A 19,179-nucleotide genomic window follows, 5' to 3' on the forward strand; every position below is an offset into this window, starting at 1 on the left:
TTTTTTAAATTGTAGATTCCAAATACCCTTTACTGTCCAGAACAACAAGTTAGAGGACATTTGCAAGCTCCAAAACCAGTGGTTAATGCTCTTAGACAGGTACTGCTCAGTGCTCAAGGCAAGATCATTGGCTCAGGATGGTGCCTCAGGAATCGCAGATGGGGAAGTTTGCAATTTAAATGCAAGGAAGACAGGAGAGGCCTCCCATCTCAGTGTAGCCCCACTGGCTGGGACCGTGGATCATGTCCTCCCAGAAAACTGTACATTTTCAGCAACTACTGAACATTCTGTAGTGACAGGAGACACAGGGGCGGTGCCTCCTTCCCCCAAGTCGCCCAATTTTCCTCCAGCCTCAACAAGAACTAAAGTTTTTCACTGGGATGTCATTCCTCAGGACAAGGTATGAGATATATATATATCTAAAACACTGAAATCATGTTTTTTCAAAAGTTTGTTTGTCGGAAATGTTCCTTTTTGCAAAGCGTGTGGCTTAAAAAAGATACTTGCGTGCAAGGTGCAAGGCATGTTAGTTTGAACAAAAAGTGCTGTTCACGTTGGAGATTTGTAGCATTGGATAATGACTTTCCCTTTAAAAGAACTGAGTGCCACGGAAATGACAGCCACTAGCACAATGGGCTTTAAATGAGGGCAGATTCGTGGAAGATGGGTCCATCAACAGCTACTAGTCATGGCGACTAAAGGGAATCTCCAAATTCAGAGGCAAACTTCTGGATGAGAGGAAAGGTGGCATGGCATATCTCAGAAGCTAAACTGGGCCAGTACTTGGATGTGAGGGCACCAAAAAAAGACTCTGCGGAGCTTCCGGTCAATGGCGGGGCGAGGCGGCTGCGTTGTGCGGTGAGCTCCGTTGAGACGCGCCGAACCTCGGCTTCTAGGGGGGCTTGTGTGCCCGCACATACCTCCTGTCGTTGGAGGCAGTGCACCGAGGGGGCTGAGGGAAGTGCTGGAAGGGGTCTTTTGGCTCCCCAAGCACTACGCCCTCTTTTCCTGTCCCGAAGCCGAGAGGCGCCGCTAAGGCGACTCAGCTCCGACCGCCGGTATGAGGAGGGCTCTGTTTGGAAGGCGGTTCTAGGAAATAAAGAGGTTTTCCAACTTGGACTCGGTCTGCTTGGCGGTCTCACTACGTTTTTGCTGAGGAAGACTTCCCTGGATCAAATTAACCCGGACGGCAGAGGAGGAAGGCTCTAGTCTGTCTTTTCTTTGCGGTGGATCCGAAAATGGCGGCGGCGTGAGGGAGAAGAAGGAGCCAGAGGCGTTGGCGCTAGAAGGGACGGTAGAAACTCAAGTTGTGTTTTTCTTTTTCCCTTATCCCTTCGGTTGGCGGGCTTCCCGACTGGTGGACTTCTTAATACCCAGTCTTCACTATCTGGACCTTATTGTTACCTTTTTCAAGCTATTTTTTTTGAGTTTAAAAAGGACAGAGCGAAACTGGAGATGAAGAGAGTTTTGGACTGAGGGAGAGACGGAGAGGAAGGGAGCGATTTGGTGATTTGTAAACTTTATAGAATTTGAGCTGGGACTTGTTGCAAGAATCTTGGAAGATATTACTCATTAGAAAAGGCTGAGCTACAGAGATTCAAACGGCTTTGAAACGAACTTGGACTTGGTTTTTCAATATTTATCCCCTCTCCCCCCTCCCCTTCTTTCCGTTTTAACTATATAGTTTTCTCCTTTCCTTTTTTTCTTATCAGAAGAACTTTGGTTGGGGGAGGTGAAGAGGGAAGTGGGGAGTGAAAGGGGAGTGGGAGGTGAAGTGGGAGAGCCTCTCTCTTTCTCTGCAGATTTGTATTTTTTTTTCTTTCTTTTGTAGACTTTGCAGACTTTGCAGACTTTGTATTTTTGCTTTCAATGTAGGTAGGGGTGGAGGTGGAGGCGGTGGCCAGAACGCTGATTTATAATACCAGCCGTAGTTTTTGTAGAGCTTTGTAGAATTGTTTAAAATGTCTCAGCAGGCTAAAGCTAAGTTCTCACCTGGCCAACCCAAATCAGTAGGGGCGTCAATCTCTCAGGAAGCCCTCAAAGAAATGCAACAATTTTATCTTGAGAATTTGAAGCAGACTCAACTTGTATTAAGCAATCAGATAGAGAGTCTTGCTAACAAAATAGAAGCTTTAGATGATAAGTGCAAGGATACCAAGAAGGATATTGCTGAAGTGGTCAAAATTACAAAGTCAATAGAAGGGAAGTTCAAACAAACCGACCTAAGGATAGGAGAAATTGCAAGCAAACAAGAAGAACAAGATATTAAAACGGCCAAATTGGAACAGGGCCAAGCAGATTACATACTCAGATTAGTTAATATCCCTGAGGACAAAGGCGAGAATTTAATGGAGATGGTAACAGAGGCACTTACAAACATTATAAGGAAAGACCAGGAGGAGATAGAAAAAGAAATTGATTATATAATAAGAGTGGGATCACAGTATGCAAGGAAAAACGATCTTCCGAGGGAAGTCCATGTAAAGTTTGTGAGAAGATGTATTAAAGAAAAAATTTGGAGAGAAATAAGGGAGGTTCCACTCATGGTTAAAGGAACTAGGATCAAAGTGATGAGAGAGATCCCTTGGGCAATAAGGTATAAAAGGAAACCGTATGCGAATTTAGTGGCAATGTTACAAAATCAAGGGATCATGTATAGATGGCTGTTCCCAGAGGGGCTGCTGTTTACACATAGGGGAACAAGATACAAGATAGATTCTTATGAGAAGGCGGAAGATTTTTTGATAAACCAAGCTAAATCTTGGGTATGGAAAGGAGAGAGAGGCAAATTCAGGGAAAAACAGGACAAGACTGATTCAAGTGGCGTGGGAGAACCGGATGATCCGGCCTCCTCAAGCGAAAGAGAGGAGGGGGAAGTACAGGGAGAGGAAAGGTCTCAGAGAGAAACCAGGGCGCAGAGAAAAAAGAAAAACTTTCCAGGTGAATAAAAAGCCGGTTCTTTCTTTTCCTTTCTTTCCTTCCCCAAATAAGAATGAACAAGTTAAAATTTATTTCGTTGAATGTTAATGGTTTGAATTCCCCAAACAAAAGAAGACGTACATTTTTGCAATTAAAGAAAATAAATTCAGATATTATATGTTTGCAGGAGACACATTTGAGAAAGAGAGATGAATGGCTATTACGGAATGAAAAACTAGGTAGGGCATTTATAACCTCTGAAGCACAAAAGAAAAAAAGAGGATTAGTTACTTATGTTAGAGGGAACTTGCAAGCCAGAATGGTTTTTCAATCGGAAGATGCAAGATTTCAGGGGATAGAAATCGTTAAAGAATCTTTGAAAATCTTATTGGTTAATATATATGCACCAAACGACAAACAGAACAAGTTTTATAAGGATCTTTATAGGGAAATCAGAACTCAAGATTATGATAGGATATGTCTGTTGGGTGATTTTAACGCGGTTTCATGCCCAAAGCTAGATAGAAGCTCTAGAAGATCCGGAAGTAATACCCTACCGGAGGTCTTTTTTAGGCTGGTAGAAGAATTTACTTTAGTAGACATTTGGCGAACTCTAAATCCGGACAAAAATGATTTTACTTTCTTTTCCTGTAGACACAACTCATGGTCTCGTATAGACATGATGTGGATCTCAGTAAACTTAACGAAATTAATTGAGGAAGTAGAAATCCTCCCCAACACAATTGCTGACCATAATCCCATTATCATGGCAATGAGAGATGTTAAGAGAAGTCCAGGGTGGAGAATGAATCCAAAACTGTTAGAGGATAAAGAATTTATTAAACATGCCAGAAAAGAGTTGAAGGCCTTTTTTCAATTAAATACACAGGAAGACATTTCTTATACAACCTTATGGGAAACGAGTAAAGCATACATGAGAGGTATAGCTATCAGCTACAATGCTTTTAAGAGTCGGGAGGAAAATAGAACCCTAACAGATTTAACAGAAAAAATAAAGATAAAAGAAAGACAGCTAAAAGAGAAACCGACCTTACAAGAAATGAAATCAGAATTAAAGATGTTGCAACATAAGGTCCACCTAATATTTTTGGCAGAGATGCAGAAAAAGGTCAGATACGCCAAACAACAGTTTTTTGAAAATGCGAATAAGCCAGGGAGATGGTTAGCCTACAAAGTCAGAAAAGAGAGAGAGAGGAAAATAATAAATACCCTGAAGGATAAAGAAGGTAATCAAAAAACATCTCTAGCAGAGATGAAACGTATAGTCTGTGATTTCTATACTCAGCTATATAGAGGCAGTGATATCGACGGGGACGCACAAGATAGGTATCTTAAACAAAAGGTAACACAAAGACTAACTAAGGATCAGAAAGAAATTTTGGGCCATTCTCCCACGATGTTAGAATTAGAAGAAGCTTGGTCTAAACTCAAGAAACATAAAGCAGCGGGACCGGATGGCTTCCCCGCTGAATATTATATAATGCTGAAAGAGACCCTGATAACACATTTTAAACTTCTTATTGATGAAGTCTGGAGTGTATGTAAGACTCCAGACTCTTGGAATGGGGCCAATGTAGTCTTAATCCCAAAAACCATAACTGACTTAGACCAGATTAGAAACTATCGGCCGATCTCGCTGTTAAACGTAGATTATAAAATTTATGCGTTGATTTTGGCCAACAGAGTGAAGAAGATATTAAAAACATTAATACATGAGGATCAGGCAGGTTTTCTACCAAAGAGACATTTGAGAACCAATATAAGAATTGTATCAAACATTTTAGAATATTATGAGGTTCATAGGGAAAAGGAAATGCTATTGTTTTTTATCGATGCCGAAAAAGCATTCGATAATCTTAATTGGGGGTTTATGTTTCGTTTATTAGAAATAATGGACTTTGAGGAACAGTTTACCAAAAATATTCAGGCTATCTACAAAGATCAAACGGCAAAGATAATAATAAATGGTAGTCTGACCGAGGAGATAATAATACATAAGGGGACGAGACAGGGCTGTCCGCTCTCACCGTTACTTTTTATTCTGTCCTTGGAGGTCTTAAACTCTTCTATAAGAGCTAATGATAAAATCTCAGGATTGAATGTCAAAGGGGAATCCTATAAAGTCTTATCATACGCAGATGACATGGCCCTGATTCTACAAAATAATAAGGTGACTATAGACGAAACGCTAAAAGAATTGGCGGAATATGGGTCTGTGGCAGGATTAAGAATAAACAAACAGAAATCCAAAATACTCACCAAAAATATGTCACCACAAAGGATAAAGGAATTGGAGACAAAAACAGGGTTTAGTAATCACCCAAAAGTTAGATACTTGGGCATAGAATTCACAGGCAGATGTAGTAATCTCTATGAAAATAACTGTGGACCACTGTTAAAAGAGATTGAATCCCTATTAAAAAAATGGGCAAATTTAAAGATCTCTTTTATGGGTAGAGTTGCACTTGTCAAGATGACCATTTTACCTAAAGTCATGTTTTTGTTTCAAACAATCAATTTTGTGATAAAGAAACCCTTTTTTGATAAGTTGGACCAATTAATTAAAAAATTTATATGGCTAGGAAAAAAACCTAGAGTGAAATGGAAATTATTGAAAGATAGAAAGGAAAATGGTGGCTTAGGACTCCCGGATTGGGAATCATATCACATTGCCTGTGTTATGCTTTGGTTAAAAGAGTGGATCTTATTGGAGAACAACAGAATTTTAGCTCTTGAGGGTTTCAATCTTCACGCAGGGTGGCATGCGAACCTTTGGTATGTTTCCAAGGGACAGAACTATTTTAAGAACCAGTTAATACGTAAAACTATTCTAGAGACCTGGTTAAAGGTAAAAAGAAAAGTTTATGTTAAAACCCCGAGATGGTTATCCCCCGAAGAAGCTTCAATTCTACCTCAATTATGGCATCTTAATAGAAAGGCTAGATATTCAGATATATTAGACGAGAAAGATAATCTTAGAACGAATGAAGATCTTGAATCCAGAGGGGTAAAGTTCGATTGGTGGACGAGGAATCAAATAGTTGCAAAATATAACATGGACAAGCCTAAGGGCTTCACTAAAGATAATTTTGACTTTGACAAGATATTAGTTAAAGAGGATGAAAAAGTAATTAAAAAAGTTTATAACTATTTGATGCAAATTAAGCTAGAAGATGAGGTGGTAAAGGAACCAATGATAAAGTGGGCGCAAAACCTGCAGAAGACTGTAGATTTAGAAGAATGGGATTCCTACTGGAGGCTAAATTATAAATACATTAAACCAATAAATCTCAGAGAAAATTCTTTTAAAATCTTTCACAGATGGTACATTACTCCTTTACAACTCTCCAAAATAGATAAATCCATCTCACCAAAGTGCTGGAAATGCGGCTCGGCAATAGGCTCCTTTTTCCACATCTGGTGGAATTGTAAAGTCACAAATAATTTCTGGATAATGGTTTACGAGCTCTTAAAGGCAATATTACAAATTGACATCCAATTTAAACCAGAACTGATGTTATTATCTTTCGTTAGAAAAGTAATCCCCAAAGAAGATATTCAGGTGACGATGTATATTCTTACATCTGCAAGGACAATTTTCGCCAGATATTGGCGACAAGAGAAGTGCCCCAAAATAGAGGAGGTGGTGGATAAGATTTTTAATGCAGCAGAAATGGATATACTTTCGAGTTTGTTGAAAGGGGACTCTGAATCAGAGGCCAAAATGAAGTGGGAGAAATTTTATAGATGGTATGAGGGAAACAGGCAAGAATCTGTGTTAGTAAATTAAATGTTTGACAAATTCCTTATTATTAATGTTAAATTATATACAATTTGGTTTCTTGTATGAAATATTTAGAATGAGAACTTTGTGAGTTTGGTTAAAATTGCCAATTGCGGATATAAAACTACAGATGACCCTTCTCAAGGACGACTATGACTAATAATCACAGCAGTATATATTATTGCCTTTTTTTTCTTTTCTTTTTTCTCTTTTCCGTTCGCTTGTAAGATTACAAATGTTGTAACTCTTTGTATGCTGTTTTTCGATTGAATAAAACATTAAAAAACCAAAAAAAAAAAAAAAGACTCTGCAGAGGAAGGCCGTGGCAAACCACCTCTGCTTAACCACTGCACTGAGAGTTGCTTGCTGGGGTCACCATAAGTTGGTTGCAACTTGATGGCATGTATGTCAGTAAACTTCTGAATACCGGGGCTAAGGGACAACATAAATGGGTATAAGAGAAGCCATATTGGATCAGACGTTACCCTGAAGTTCTAACTACTGTTGAATCAGACTCAACCCTGAAGCTCTAGCTGGCTTTCATAGATTGGCTGCTGTTGAACAGTACCAAGCAGCCAGCCAGGCCAAGATGAGTCATGTAAGTCAGTGATGCGAAGCTATCCAGTGGTTCCTACCAGGCCTGGCTCTCAAGATCAGTGGTCCCTCTAAGCTGAGTTAGCGTGAGCTAGCTCACAGATTTTTAGCCTCCAGCTCACACGTTTTTGTCTTAGCTCAGGAAGGATGACCCAGAGCACAATGATTTATGCAGCAGCTCGCAACTTTAATGCCAGTAGTTCAAGAGTCTTATTTTGGAGGGAACTTAAACCCCCAGTGTACTATCTGTACAGCAAGTTACAGCTTGTTCCTAGTGTATGTCATCAGATGACCCAAGATCAATGTTCCCTCTAAGCTGAAGAGTCTTGTGAGCAAAAAATCTACTTTGTGAGCTACTGGCATTAAAGTTGTGAGCTACTGCCCAAGACCAAGAAATATGCTATACCCATGGAAACCATGCACTGAGAAGAAAAAGGTGTGTGTGTGTGCGTGCGCGCATGTGCACATCTGTGCATACAATAGTGATTCCCAAGACTGTAAATATATTTATCCATGGCGACACTAGGACTCTCCCAGGTTGTTACAACGCCCACTCATCAGGCGGGACACATGTTAGACCTGGTCTTCGCGGCGGGAGTACAAGTGAACGATATTGCAATGGAAGCAGTGCCATGGTCGGATCACTTTGCCCTCAAGGCTCGTATGGATATGTCACCCCAAACCTGTTTAGGCGGAGAGCGGATTTTGGCTCGCCCGCGGAGCCTGATGGACCTGGAACGGTTCCTGACGGCCCTGCGGGATACCTGGCCCACTGGCGACTCCCTGGATGATCTGGTAGAGTCCTGGAACGATGGACTCTCCAGGGCCATCGAGGAGATCGCACCTAGGCATCCTTTGCGCCCCCGCCTTAAGCCGTCTCCCTGGTTTAACCAGGAATTGCGGCAATTGAAGCGGGATCTCAGACAACTAGAGAGGCAATGGCGGCGTACTCGAGACGAAGTGACCCGAACATCTTATAGAGAGAGTTTGAAGACCTATGAGATGGCAATCAAATCCGCAAAGAAGATATACTTTGCAGCTAAGATTGCGTCCGCAACTTCGCGCCCGGCACAATTGTTTGATATAATTCGGGATCTTACTACGCTGCCCCAGGGCAGACCAAATTCTATTGAATTGGAGATAGGCTGTGAGGCCTTTGCGAACTATTTTGCGGACAAGATCGCGTCACTCCGCCTCGACCTCCCCGTCAACTTTGAGACAGTTAATGCAACCGAGGCCCCGAGCATGTCTTCGGATCATATTCTGGACGGTTTCAGCCCCCTCAGCCTGGAGGAAGTTGACAGGATCCTCTTATCTGCCTGCCCAACAACTTGTAAATTGGACCCATGCCCCTCCTGGCTTATTAAATCTTGCCAGGGGGATCTCAGATATCCTGTACGGGATATCATAAACAGATCCCTGACGGAAGGGCTTTTTCCAGTGCTGCTTAAAGAGGCTGTGGTCCGTCCCCTCCTAAAAAAAACATCTTTAGACCCGGCCCAATTGGCACACTATAGGCCGGTCTCAAATTTGCCTTTCCTGGGCAAACTTATTGAGAGGGCAGTGGCGAGGCAGCTACAGACTTTCCTGGAGGACGCTTCCATCCTTGACCCACTTCAGTCCGGCTTTCGCCCAGATCACGGGATGGAGACGGTGTTGGTTGCCCTGGTGGATGACCTTCAACAGCATCTGGATCGGGGTGGCTCGGCAGTGCTGATGCTGTTGGACCTATTGGCGGCGTTCGATATGGTCGACCATCGGTTACTGACTTGCCGCCTCGCCGACGTGGGGATTCAGGGGTTGGCCTTGCAGTGGCTTTCCTCTTTCCTTGAAGGTCGGGGACAAAGGGTCGCGATTGGGGGGGAACTATCCCAGAGGCGCACACTTAACTGTGGAGTGCCCCAGGGAGCAGTTCTCTCCCCGATGTTATTTAACATCTATATGCGACCTCTTGCCCAGATTGCCTGAAGGTATGGGCTGGGGTGTCACCAGTATGCTGACGACACCCAGCTCTATCTACTTATGGACGGCCAACCAGTCTGCGCCCCAGAAAATCTAGACCAGGCACTACAGGCCGTGGCTGAGTGGCTCAGACTGAGTGGACTGAGGCTGAATCCTGCGAAGACAGAGGTCCTTTGTTTGGGCCGTCGAGGACTGGGGGGTGGGAATCCCCCTGCCAGCTTTTGACGGTGCGCTGCTGATGGCGGCGGACAGGGTCAAGAGCCTGGGGGTGCTACTAGAGCCATCCCTAAAGATGGAGGCTCAGATAGCAACCACTGCCAAGTCCGCGTTCTTTCATCTTAGACGGGCAAGGCAGTTGGCCCCCTTCCTGGACCGTGACGACCTAGCAACAGTGATCCACGCTACGGTCACCTCGAGGTTGGATTACTGCAATGCCCTCTACATGGGGCTGCCCCTGTGCCGGACCCGGAAATTGCAGCTGGTGCAGAATGCCGCGGCCCGGCTGCTATTGGGCCTCCCAAGGTGGGGGCACATTCGGCTGGGTCTTCGGGCTTTGCACTGGCTTCCAATAACATACCGAGTCCGGTACAAGGTGCTGGTCATTACCTTTAAAGCCCTATATGGCCTGGGACCTGCCTACCTGAGGGACCGTCTCTCCCCACATGTTCCCCAGATAGTACTGAGGTCTGGGACTCAAAACCTTCTCACCATCCCCGGGCCTAAGGAAGTCCGTCTCAAGACAACCAGAGACAGGGCCTTTTCTACAATGGCCCCTACATGGTGGAACCAGCTACCGGAAGAGGTGAGGGCCCTGCGGGATCTTACTCAGTTCCGCAGGGCCTGTAAGACAACCCTCTTCCGGTTAGCCTACGCCTGACTGGATAAATGTAGCTTATTAGACTTCTGTGAATTATACTGTATAGTTTTAATGTCAAGATTTTAAGGTTTTTAGGTTTTTTAAATGCTTTGACTTTTGAATGTAATAACCCTGCACCTTGTTTATTGTTTTATCGTTTGTTGTGAGCCGCCCTGAGCCATTTTATGGGAAGGGCGGGATATAAGTTAGAGAATAAATAAATAAATAAATAAATATATGCATATAGGCACATTCCATTTATATTTTCAGATTCAGAAGTCACTATGGGCATTCTATCATGAAGGCAAGAGAAATATAGATGTGGCAAGACTTTATGACCAGTTTCGTATTCAGGACTTGCCGGGATTTCCTGGCAATGGACCTTTGGTGACACAACACATTATGCTTGACCGAAAAATCGCACACAACTTCAGTAAGTGTAAAAATGCCAATATGGTTACTCTGGTTGTAGAAGGTTTTCTTTCTCTTACGACTATGCTTGTGAGAGCTTCATAGCAATATTTCCTAGATATTCATAGTATAATCCTAAACAGCGTTATGCCCTTCTGCACCCATTGAAACTTTATTTAGCATCACATTTTTAGAGGCCCAAAAAGAAATAGCAGAAAATCAAGATGTGTGCTAGTAAACAGACTTCCTTTAGTACACTGCTGTTATATCGTTAAATACATTTTTAAAACAATCTTCCTCCAAGGAGCTCAGGGAGTCCCTCCCCTCATCTGTTTTAGCCTCACAAGAACCCTTTGAAGAACATAAGAACATAAGAACATAAGAGAAGCCATGTTAGATCAGGCCAATGGCCCATCCAGTCCAACATTCTGTGTCACACAGCGGCCAATTATATGTATATATATACACACACATACACACTGTGGCTAATAGCCACTGATGGACCTCTGCTCCATATTTTTATCTAACCCCCTCTTGAAAGTGGCCATGCTTGTGGCCGCCACCACCTCCTGTGGAAGTGAATTCCACATGTTAATCACCCTTTGGGTGAAGAAGTACTTCCTTTTATCCGTTTTAACCTGTCTGCTCAGCAATTTCATCGAATGCCCACGAGTTCTTGTATTGTGAGAAAGGGAGAAAAGTACTTCTTTCTCTACTTTCTCCATCCCATGCATTATCTTGTAAACCTCTATCATGTCACCCCTCAGTCGACGTTTCTCCAAGCTAAAGAGCCCTAAGCGTTTCAACCTTTCTTCATAGGGAAGGTGTTCCAGCCCTTTAATCATTCTAGTTGTCCTTTTCTGAACTTTCTCCAATGCTATAATATCCTTTTTGAGGTGCGGCGACCAGAACTGCACACAGTACTCCAAATGAGACCGCACCATCGATTTATACAGGGGCATTATGATACTGGCTGATTTGTTTTCAATTCCCTTCCTAATAGGCTCCGAGATAGCAACTGGTCCAACTCTCCTCTTCCAGTTCATCATTTATGGGTAAAAGGACAGTTACTATGTGACAGGTATAAATAAAGCATCATGACTTTGAACCTGTCATATAACCTCAACTTAACCTTGTTGGTGTGAAAAAAGAAGCAGAGGAGAGGAGAGCGATGTAAGGTGCTTTAGATTCCTAGTGAGAAGAAAGTCAGGGTTTAAATGAAGTAAAGAAATAATAAATGCATAAAGTGACACAGACATTTCTGAAAGTTCCCAATAGGCTTCCCAAAATCTGAAGAATTACCAGCAAACATTAACATTCAGCAAGTTTTTTGGATGTATTTTGGTATACATCCCCTGTGAAATGAGGAATTGTAGAGGCAGAAAGGGACTAATACAAAAGGGAAGGTGATGCAAGCACAACTGTAGTTAGAGACTTTGGGCGTTTTCGCACTGACCTTACTCCGGAGCGACGTCCCTCTTCACCGTGCAGCGTCTGCACGGATTTCGCACTAATTGCTCCGTAGAACCCGGAAGAGCCGCAAAGTCCCGCGGCTTTTGCGTCGCAAATGTAAACCGCCAAAAATCAGTTTACATTTGCGACGCAAAAGCCGCGGGACTTTGCGGCTCTTCCAAGTTCTGCGGAGCAATTAGTGCGAAATTCGCGCAGACACTGCGCGGTGAAGAGGGACGTCGCTCCGGAGTAAGGTCAGTGCGAAAACGCCCTTAGTCATATATATGGGGTGGTGAGTAGGTGACTGCTTGCCCTACTGTGCAACTGATCAGTGCTGTGCTGAGTATCTATCCAGTACTCTCGTACAAGTGAAATTTATGAATTCACAGGTAGGAATTTGGGAGTTAACTTCTGTACCTACACATTAAGAAAAAGAAACATAATAGAAACATAGAGCTGGAAGGGATCCCAAGGGTCATCTAGTCCACCCCCCCTTCCTCAATGAAGGAAATTTCTCAGTGACCCCTGCTCTATGTCCAGAGGAAGATGAAAAACCTCCAGGATCCCTGGGCCAATCTGGCCTGGAGGAAAATTGGCAATCAGCATTACTCTAAGGAAGGGCCACAAGAGCTGAACACTGGACCATCCCTTCATGCCTTCCCTCTCAGAATAATAGGAGTTGGTTTTTATACCCCTTTTCTCTACCCTAAGAAGTCTCAAAGTGACTTACGGTCACATTCCTTTCCTCTACCCTCAACAGACATATTGTGAGGTAGGTGGGGCTGAGAGAATTCTGAGAGAACTGGGACTGGCTGAAGGTCACCCAGTGGGCTTCATATGGAGAAGGAAGGAATCAAACCCAGTTCTCCAGATTAGAGTCTCCCCATTCTTAATCACTACACCACGCTGGATTTCACTGGCTGCCGAAATTCATTGTGAGTCTTTATACATTATATATTATACCTTCTATATAACTTTCCATAAGCATTTATAGGGTTGGATTCAGGCTAAATCTCCCACTAATAGAAAAGGGGGGAGCATTACTAGGGTTGCCAGGTCCGACTCAGGAAATTTGGTGCCTATACCTCAAAAAAACAGCCCTTCCTGAGCCCAGATACTCATAGATCAAGCAGGAAAGTTGTGTTCCACCGACAGATGAACTGCCTTCTGTTAGTGGAAAACTGGATCCAGCCCACAGTTATGAATGGGTTTGCAAATTCCAGTGGTGTTTAAAGTAAGTCTGCAAGCAGTTCTGTCTTTCACTATCCCATGAGAAATTGTACAGAGATTGTTTTTGCAACCTACAAAAACTCCACATCATAACTGAAAATATCTAACTTGCATGCACTAGCTACAAGCTCTGTGGAGCTTGTAGCTAGTGCATGCAAGTTAGATATTTTCAGTTATGATGTGGAGTTTTTCTCCCTTGATATTTGGGCTGGCATCGACTATTGACATCTACAAAGACCTAAATCAGAATCAACTGTCACAATTAAGAGTCCAGCAGTTAGATTTGACCTTTCTGGCAGCAGCTTGAAAGCCCCCTCCAATTGCTGTTGTGCAGATTGACTGTTACAAAATGAACACAGTCAAGTGATTTGTCAGGCACTATGGTTTCTTTAACAAGGCAGGATGATGTCATCATGTGGGTGGGATGGCAAATGGTTTTCAAAGTGTATTACATGAAACTGTGGTGTTTCTTGAAAGCTACCTCAGAATAATGGTAGATGAAGAAGTTTCCACCACTGCCTATCTTCATCACTGGAGAGGGCTGGGTGTGTCCTTCCAATTCATAGGGAATAATAGTAAGACTTAGTAGACTTGCGGAGGACTAGGACTCTGAATATACACATTAGAACCCTTCCCAGAATCCTCTGCAACCTCCAGGTCAGTCAGACAAGCATAAGTTTCTGGGTGGAAAAGTTCTAGAAAAGAAATTACCAACATTCCCGAGCCTGTGTGCACTTTTTGGAGAACAAGGACTGAGTGCCATCACAAAATGGCTACCCCAGGAGGCAATCAGGAAGAAGAAAAAGAAGAGCAGATTTTTACACCCCATTTTTCTCTACCTTAAGGAATCTCAAAGTGTCACATTTCCTTCCTTTCCCCATGACAGGCATCTTGGAAGGCAGTTTGGGCTGAGAGAGTTCTGAGAGAACTGCTCTTGAGTGAACAACTCTGACAGAATTGTGACTGGCCCAAGGTCACCCAGCAGGCTGCATGTGGAGAATCAAACCTGGATCTCTAGAGTCTTCCCACTACTCTCAGCTGTTATGCCATACCGGTTAAATGCTATGGCGCTTGGGAGACAATCACAAGATATTGGGCAGTTGCAAGCCAAGAGTCCTTGTGTGATGGAGAGAGTTGTATCTGAACTGGAGCTCCCTTCAGACACAAAAGTGATACCCACTGAGTCGTTCAGAGGGACCTCCTACTCCAATGAGATGGAAGAAAGCCAGGATTGGCCCTTTACTTTGGGGGAAAGATATCTTGTTGCAGACAGAAACCAGGAAAGCCACAAGTGGGTGCTATGGTGCCCATCACTGCCACGTTGGGAATCATTATTCTCAAAAGTTCTCATAGCAATATAGCATAACCTTGCTTTTCAAAAAGTTACAATGAAGTCTTTTGGGAAAGTATATTTAGGGAAATGTAACAATTTCACCTCTGTGGATGCAGCTACGCAAAGATACTGTTTTAGATCCGCTTGCGAATTTTAATTGGAACACCTGGACTGAAAAGGAAAAAAACAAACAAAATTACCACTTCATTGACCGACAGAAGAAAGTGTTAGAGGGGAAGCGGGTGATGAAAAAAAAGATGCTGGTGAGGATAAAAGATCACATCTTTAAACAGTGCTTGCTTAATCCTCTCAATTAGTCCTGCTTCTTTCCGGAAATCTCTTGTCTCTGCTCTGTAAATTGAACAAGAACCTGCTTTTTGGCTATTTTTGTCTGAGATTTTGGCATCAAGGCACTGCACTGTCTCTCCTCAGTGTTGCATCCTTAATGCTAGGCATCAAAATAAGGAGGTGGCATAGTTTCAAACAGGAGCATAGCCCTAACTACCAACAAACCAGTTCCAAATGGCATATTCCAGAAGACATCCAGCAGACACATCCAGAGAGCCAGTTTGGCATAGTGGTTAAGTGTGCGGATTCTTATCTGGGAGAACCGGGTTTGATTCCCCACTCCTCCGCTTGCAGCTGCTGGAATGGCCTTGGGTCAGCCTTAGCTCTGGAAGAGGTTGTCCTTGAAAGTGCAGCTGCTGTGAGAGCCCTCTCAGCCCCACCCACCTCAAAGGGAGTCTGTTGTGGGGGAGGAAGATAAAGGAGCTTGTGAGTCGCTCTGAGACTCGTGAGATTCAGAGTGGGCAGGATATAAACCCAATATCTTCTTCATTCACAAGAAGAGAGGGAATTCGTCTTTGAACCTAAGCCTGTGACCGATTCCCCACTAGGCTAGTTCTGGCGTCAGAGCTCTTTTTCCCTGGACGCTTTCGTCCAATTTTGTACAAGCTGCCCAGGGGCTGCAACTGGCTCCGCCTCTTTCCCGCAGCAAGCAAGATCCTCTGAAAACCAGTTTCTGCTTGCTGCAGAAAAGAGGCGAGGCAAGTTGCAGCCGCGGGGCAGCTTGTGCAAAATTGGACGGAAGCATTGAAGGAAAAAGAGCTCCGACCCCAGAACAAGCCTAGTGGGGAATCGGTCTGTCTTTTAAAGCCCACCCTTCACTTGCTCCATTCCCTTCTATGACTTTGAGCCGGTTTGGTGTAGTGGTTAAGTGTGCAGACTCTAATCTGGGAGAAGCGGGTTTGGTTCAGCACTCCTCCACTTACAGCTGCTGGAATGGTCTTGGGTCAGTCATAGTTATCTCAGAGCTGCTCTCTCAAGAGCAGTTCTCCAAAGAGCTCCCTTAGCCCCACCTACCTCACAGGGTGTCTGTTGTGGGAAGGGGAAGGAGACTGCAAGCTGCTCTGAGACTCCAAGTGAAGGGTGTTGAATACATCCAATCTCCTCCTCGATGTGGTTTGCTATTGCCTGCCTCTTCAGTTTGGTGTAGTGGTTAAGTGTGTGGACTCTTGAAAACTGGGTTTGATTCCCCACTCCTCCACATGAAGCAGGACTGATCTCGGATCATCAGCCCTACCTACCTCACAGCGTATCTGTTGTGGGGAGAGGAAGGGAAAGGAGATTGTAAGCTTCTCTGAGACTCTGAGTGGAGGGTGGGGTATAAATCCAACCTCCTCCTCCTCCTCCTCTTCTTCTTCTTCTGTAAATGGAGAGCCAGTTTGGTGTAGTGGTTAAGTGTGCGGACTCTTATCTGGGAGAACCGGGTTTGATTCCCCACTCCTCCACTTGCACCTGCTGAAATGGCCTTGGGTCAGCCATAGCTCTGGCAGAGGTTGTCCTTGAAAGGGCAGCTGCTGGGACAGCCCTCTCCAGCCCCACCCACCTCACAGGGTGTCTGTTGTGGGGGAGGAAGGTAAAGGAGATTGTGAGCCGCTCTGAGACTCTTCGGAGTGGAGGGCGGGATATAAATCCAATATCATCATCATCATCATCATCATCATCATCATCATCATCATCATCATCATCATCATCATCTTCTTCTTCTTCTTCTTCTTCTTCTTCTTCTTCTTCTTCTTCATTGAGTGACTAGAAAGGGAATTACATATATTGGACTGGCAAAACTGCAGCTGGGAAAACTATCACCACCCTCTTCTTGCTACTGTCATAAACTAAGATACTTTTTATAAAGGTACACCATCTTTATTCCAAACACATGGAATTATACTTTGGTGGAGTTTCTGCATGTGGCTTTTAAAGAGAATTAGATGACTGAATGTAGAATTCAACCATGGAGAGCAAGTGTGGTATAATGTTTTGTTTGTATCTGGAAACTCACGTTCTAATCTTCACTCTGACACAGAAGCTCTCTGGGTCCATCATCTTCTCTCAGCCATGGTGAGTTGTTGTGTAGAATGATACTGTAAGTCAATTTCAGTCCCCCCCCCTAGAGAGAAAAGTGGGATTTAAAATATAAATAAATGACTGTGATAGTTAAATGGGACCTCCAGATTTGGAGACAGCTTACCTCAAATAGCCAATTGCTGTGAACAAGCTACTGAAGATGATCTTTGCCTTCAAGGCCAACTGTTGGGCTTCAGAGGAAATTATTGGCCAACGCAGAAAGGCCTGAGGACATCCTGGCCACTGTAGAAAGCAGGATGATGGACTGAATGAAGCCTCTTCTTAGATCCATCAAGACTTAAAAAAAAAAATTCTTAACTAAACCAACCTCTTTTAGCAAGGAGCACATCGGTGTGACAGTATCTTGATTGTGCATCCGTCTAATGCCTCAGCTACACTTTAATCAAATATATACATATGGATGCTTCGGTGGCATTTTTACTTAAGGAAACCGGAGGACTGACTTTTCATCTTAGCTTTTTCAGGGGCAACAAAGCAAAACTAACTCTGTAGGGGAAATCAACTTTGCTGTATCCCAGAGTCCCCCTCCCCCCTCGGTCCCCTGTGCATTTATCTACAAGTAATCAAAGAATCGTTTCTCCCCAGACATTTTTCTTAAAAGTTTCCACATAAAGCCAAGCCAGCTGAAAGAAAAATTATACATTATACATGAAGACAGTGGTGGACTTAGCGATGAGCAGATTACGACGCTAAGGAGGTAACCTTTTGGATGCAATCCTTTATTTATGATAGATATTACTTCTGAAAACAGGGTCATTTTTGGCAAATGAAAAGGAAAGCTGGCGGATGTGTTTACTGAAGCAGCTGAGGTTTCCCACTTCCTGCATTGAAAATTAGAGATATATCTTAAAAAAAATTCTCTGTTACTCATTGTACTGCAGAGAAATCATAAGCCACCTTGCTGCTATGAATGCTAAGCTTTAACTGGAGCGAGTGACAAAACAGACCAATCTGGAATCCGTTGAGCCAAATTACTTGGGTTTAAATGGAATTAATCCAATTGAAGCTGACAGGGCTAAGGGCCACTCTGCATTTTTTTTTTTAAAAAAAATCATCTTACTGTGCCTGCTTGGGGAAAAAAAAAATGAGAAAACTCCCCACGATGCCTTACTGTGTCACTTTAATAACATCCAACACCACCCTCTACTTGATTCTACTTGCAGCAGAGAGTTTTTGTGACACCGCTTTGGAAATTCTCCATGCCGTTCCAAAGTCTCCTGTGGAGAATGGTGTGGCTTACTGCAGTCCAAGCAAGGATAAGGCTGTTTCAAGTGTCTCCTGCATGACAGAGAAAATGATTACTTATGAGCAAAGCTCAGTTACAACAAGCTGAGTGGCCATATGCTAGTGTTTCAGATCTATGTGTAAAGCTGAACAAATTATGTGGTTGTAAATTAATCAACGGTTACCACGCTGCATCCTGGAAACTTATTGGGGTTTTGCACTGAGATGATCAATAAGGTTGGATGGGATATCTTCAGGGCTTTTTTTTGTAGCAGGAGCTCCTTTGCATATTGGGCTGCACCCCCCGTAACCAATCCTTCAAGACCTTACAATAGGCCCTGTAAGAAGAGCCCTGTAAGGTCTTGGAGGATTGGCTACATCAGGGGAGTGTAGCCTAATATGCAAAGGAGTTCCTGCTACAAAAAAAAAGTCCTGGTTACCCTGAGACAAAACTCACCCCACCTGTACAGCTCTTCCCTAGCAACAAACAAAGGCAACAGTATGAGGGAGCATGAGGGAGTTCTAGGGCACAACTTCATATGATGTCAGGAAGATATGTCAGCTGGGTGAGTGCACACTTTAGAATATTGCTTGAAACTATTCTATAGTGTGACAGCATCCAAGATACATGTACTCGGAGATCTTAATAGAGAACATGACATGGGAAATCTAGATTAAGAACATAAGAAGAGCCCTAATGGATCAGATTAGTAGTCGATCTAGTTCAGTGCCCTGTCTCACTCAGTAGCCAACTGAGATGGGTAGCCATGTTAGTCTGTCTGTAGCAATAGAAAAGAGCAAGAGTTCAGTAGCACTTTAAAGACTAACAAAATTTGTGGACAGTATGAGCTTTTGTGAGTCACTGCTCACTTTTTTAGAGGCTTAGTGCCTGTAACTGTGGAGGTTCCCCTCAGTCATCATGGCTAGTTGCCATTGATAGACTTATGCTCCATGAATCTATCTAAT

General features: G+C 43.5%; 1 protein-coding gene across 1 annotated transcript in view; it reads left to right on the plus strand.

Annotated features, from left to right (window-relative positions):
- The window catches only part of LOC132567286 (formin-F-like), a 102,332-nt gene that overhangs the window by 36,607 nt on the left and 46,546 nt on the right, over window positions 1–19,179 (plus strand). The window contains exons 6-8 of the mRNA XM_060232971.1: window positions 16–400; window positions 10,407–10,569; window positions 17,575–17,686. Coding sequence (XP_060088954.1) covers window positions 16–400; window positions 10,407–10,569; window positions 17,575–17,686 — 660 coding nt within the window. The remainder of the gene's footprint in view (window positions 1–15; window positions 401–10,406; window positions 10,570–17,574; window positions 17,687–19,179) is intronic.

The sequence above is a fragment of the Heteronotia binoei genome, chromosome 2 (assembly GCF_032191835.1).
Source record: "Heteronotia binoei isolate CCM8104 ecotype False Entrance Well chromosome 2, APGP_CSIRO_Hbin_v1, whole genome shotgun sequence".
In the NCBI taxonomy this organism is placed as follows: Eukaryota; Metazoa; Chordata; class Lepidosauria; order Squamata; family Gekkonidae; genus Heteronotia; species Heteronotia binoei.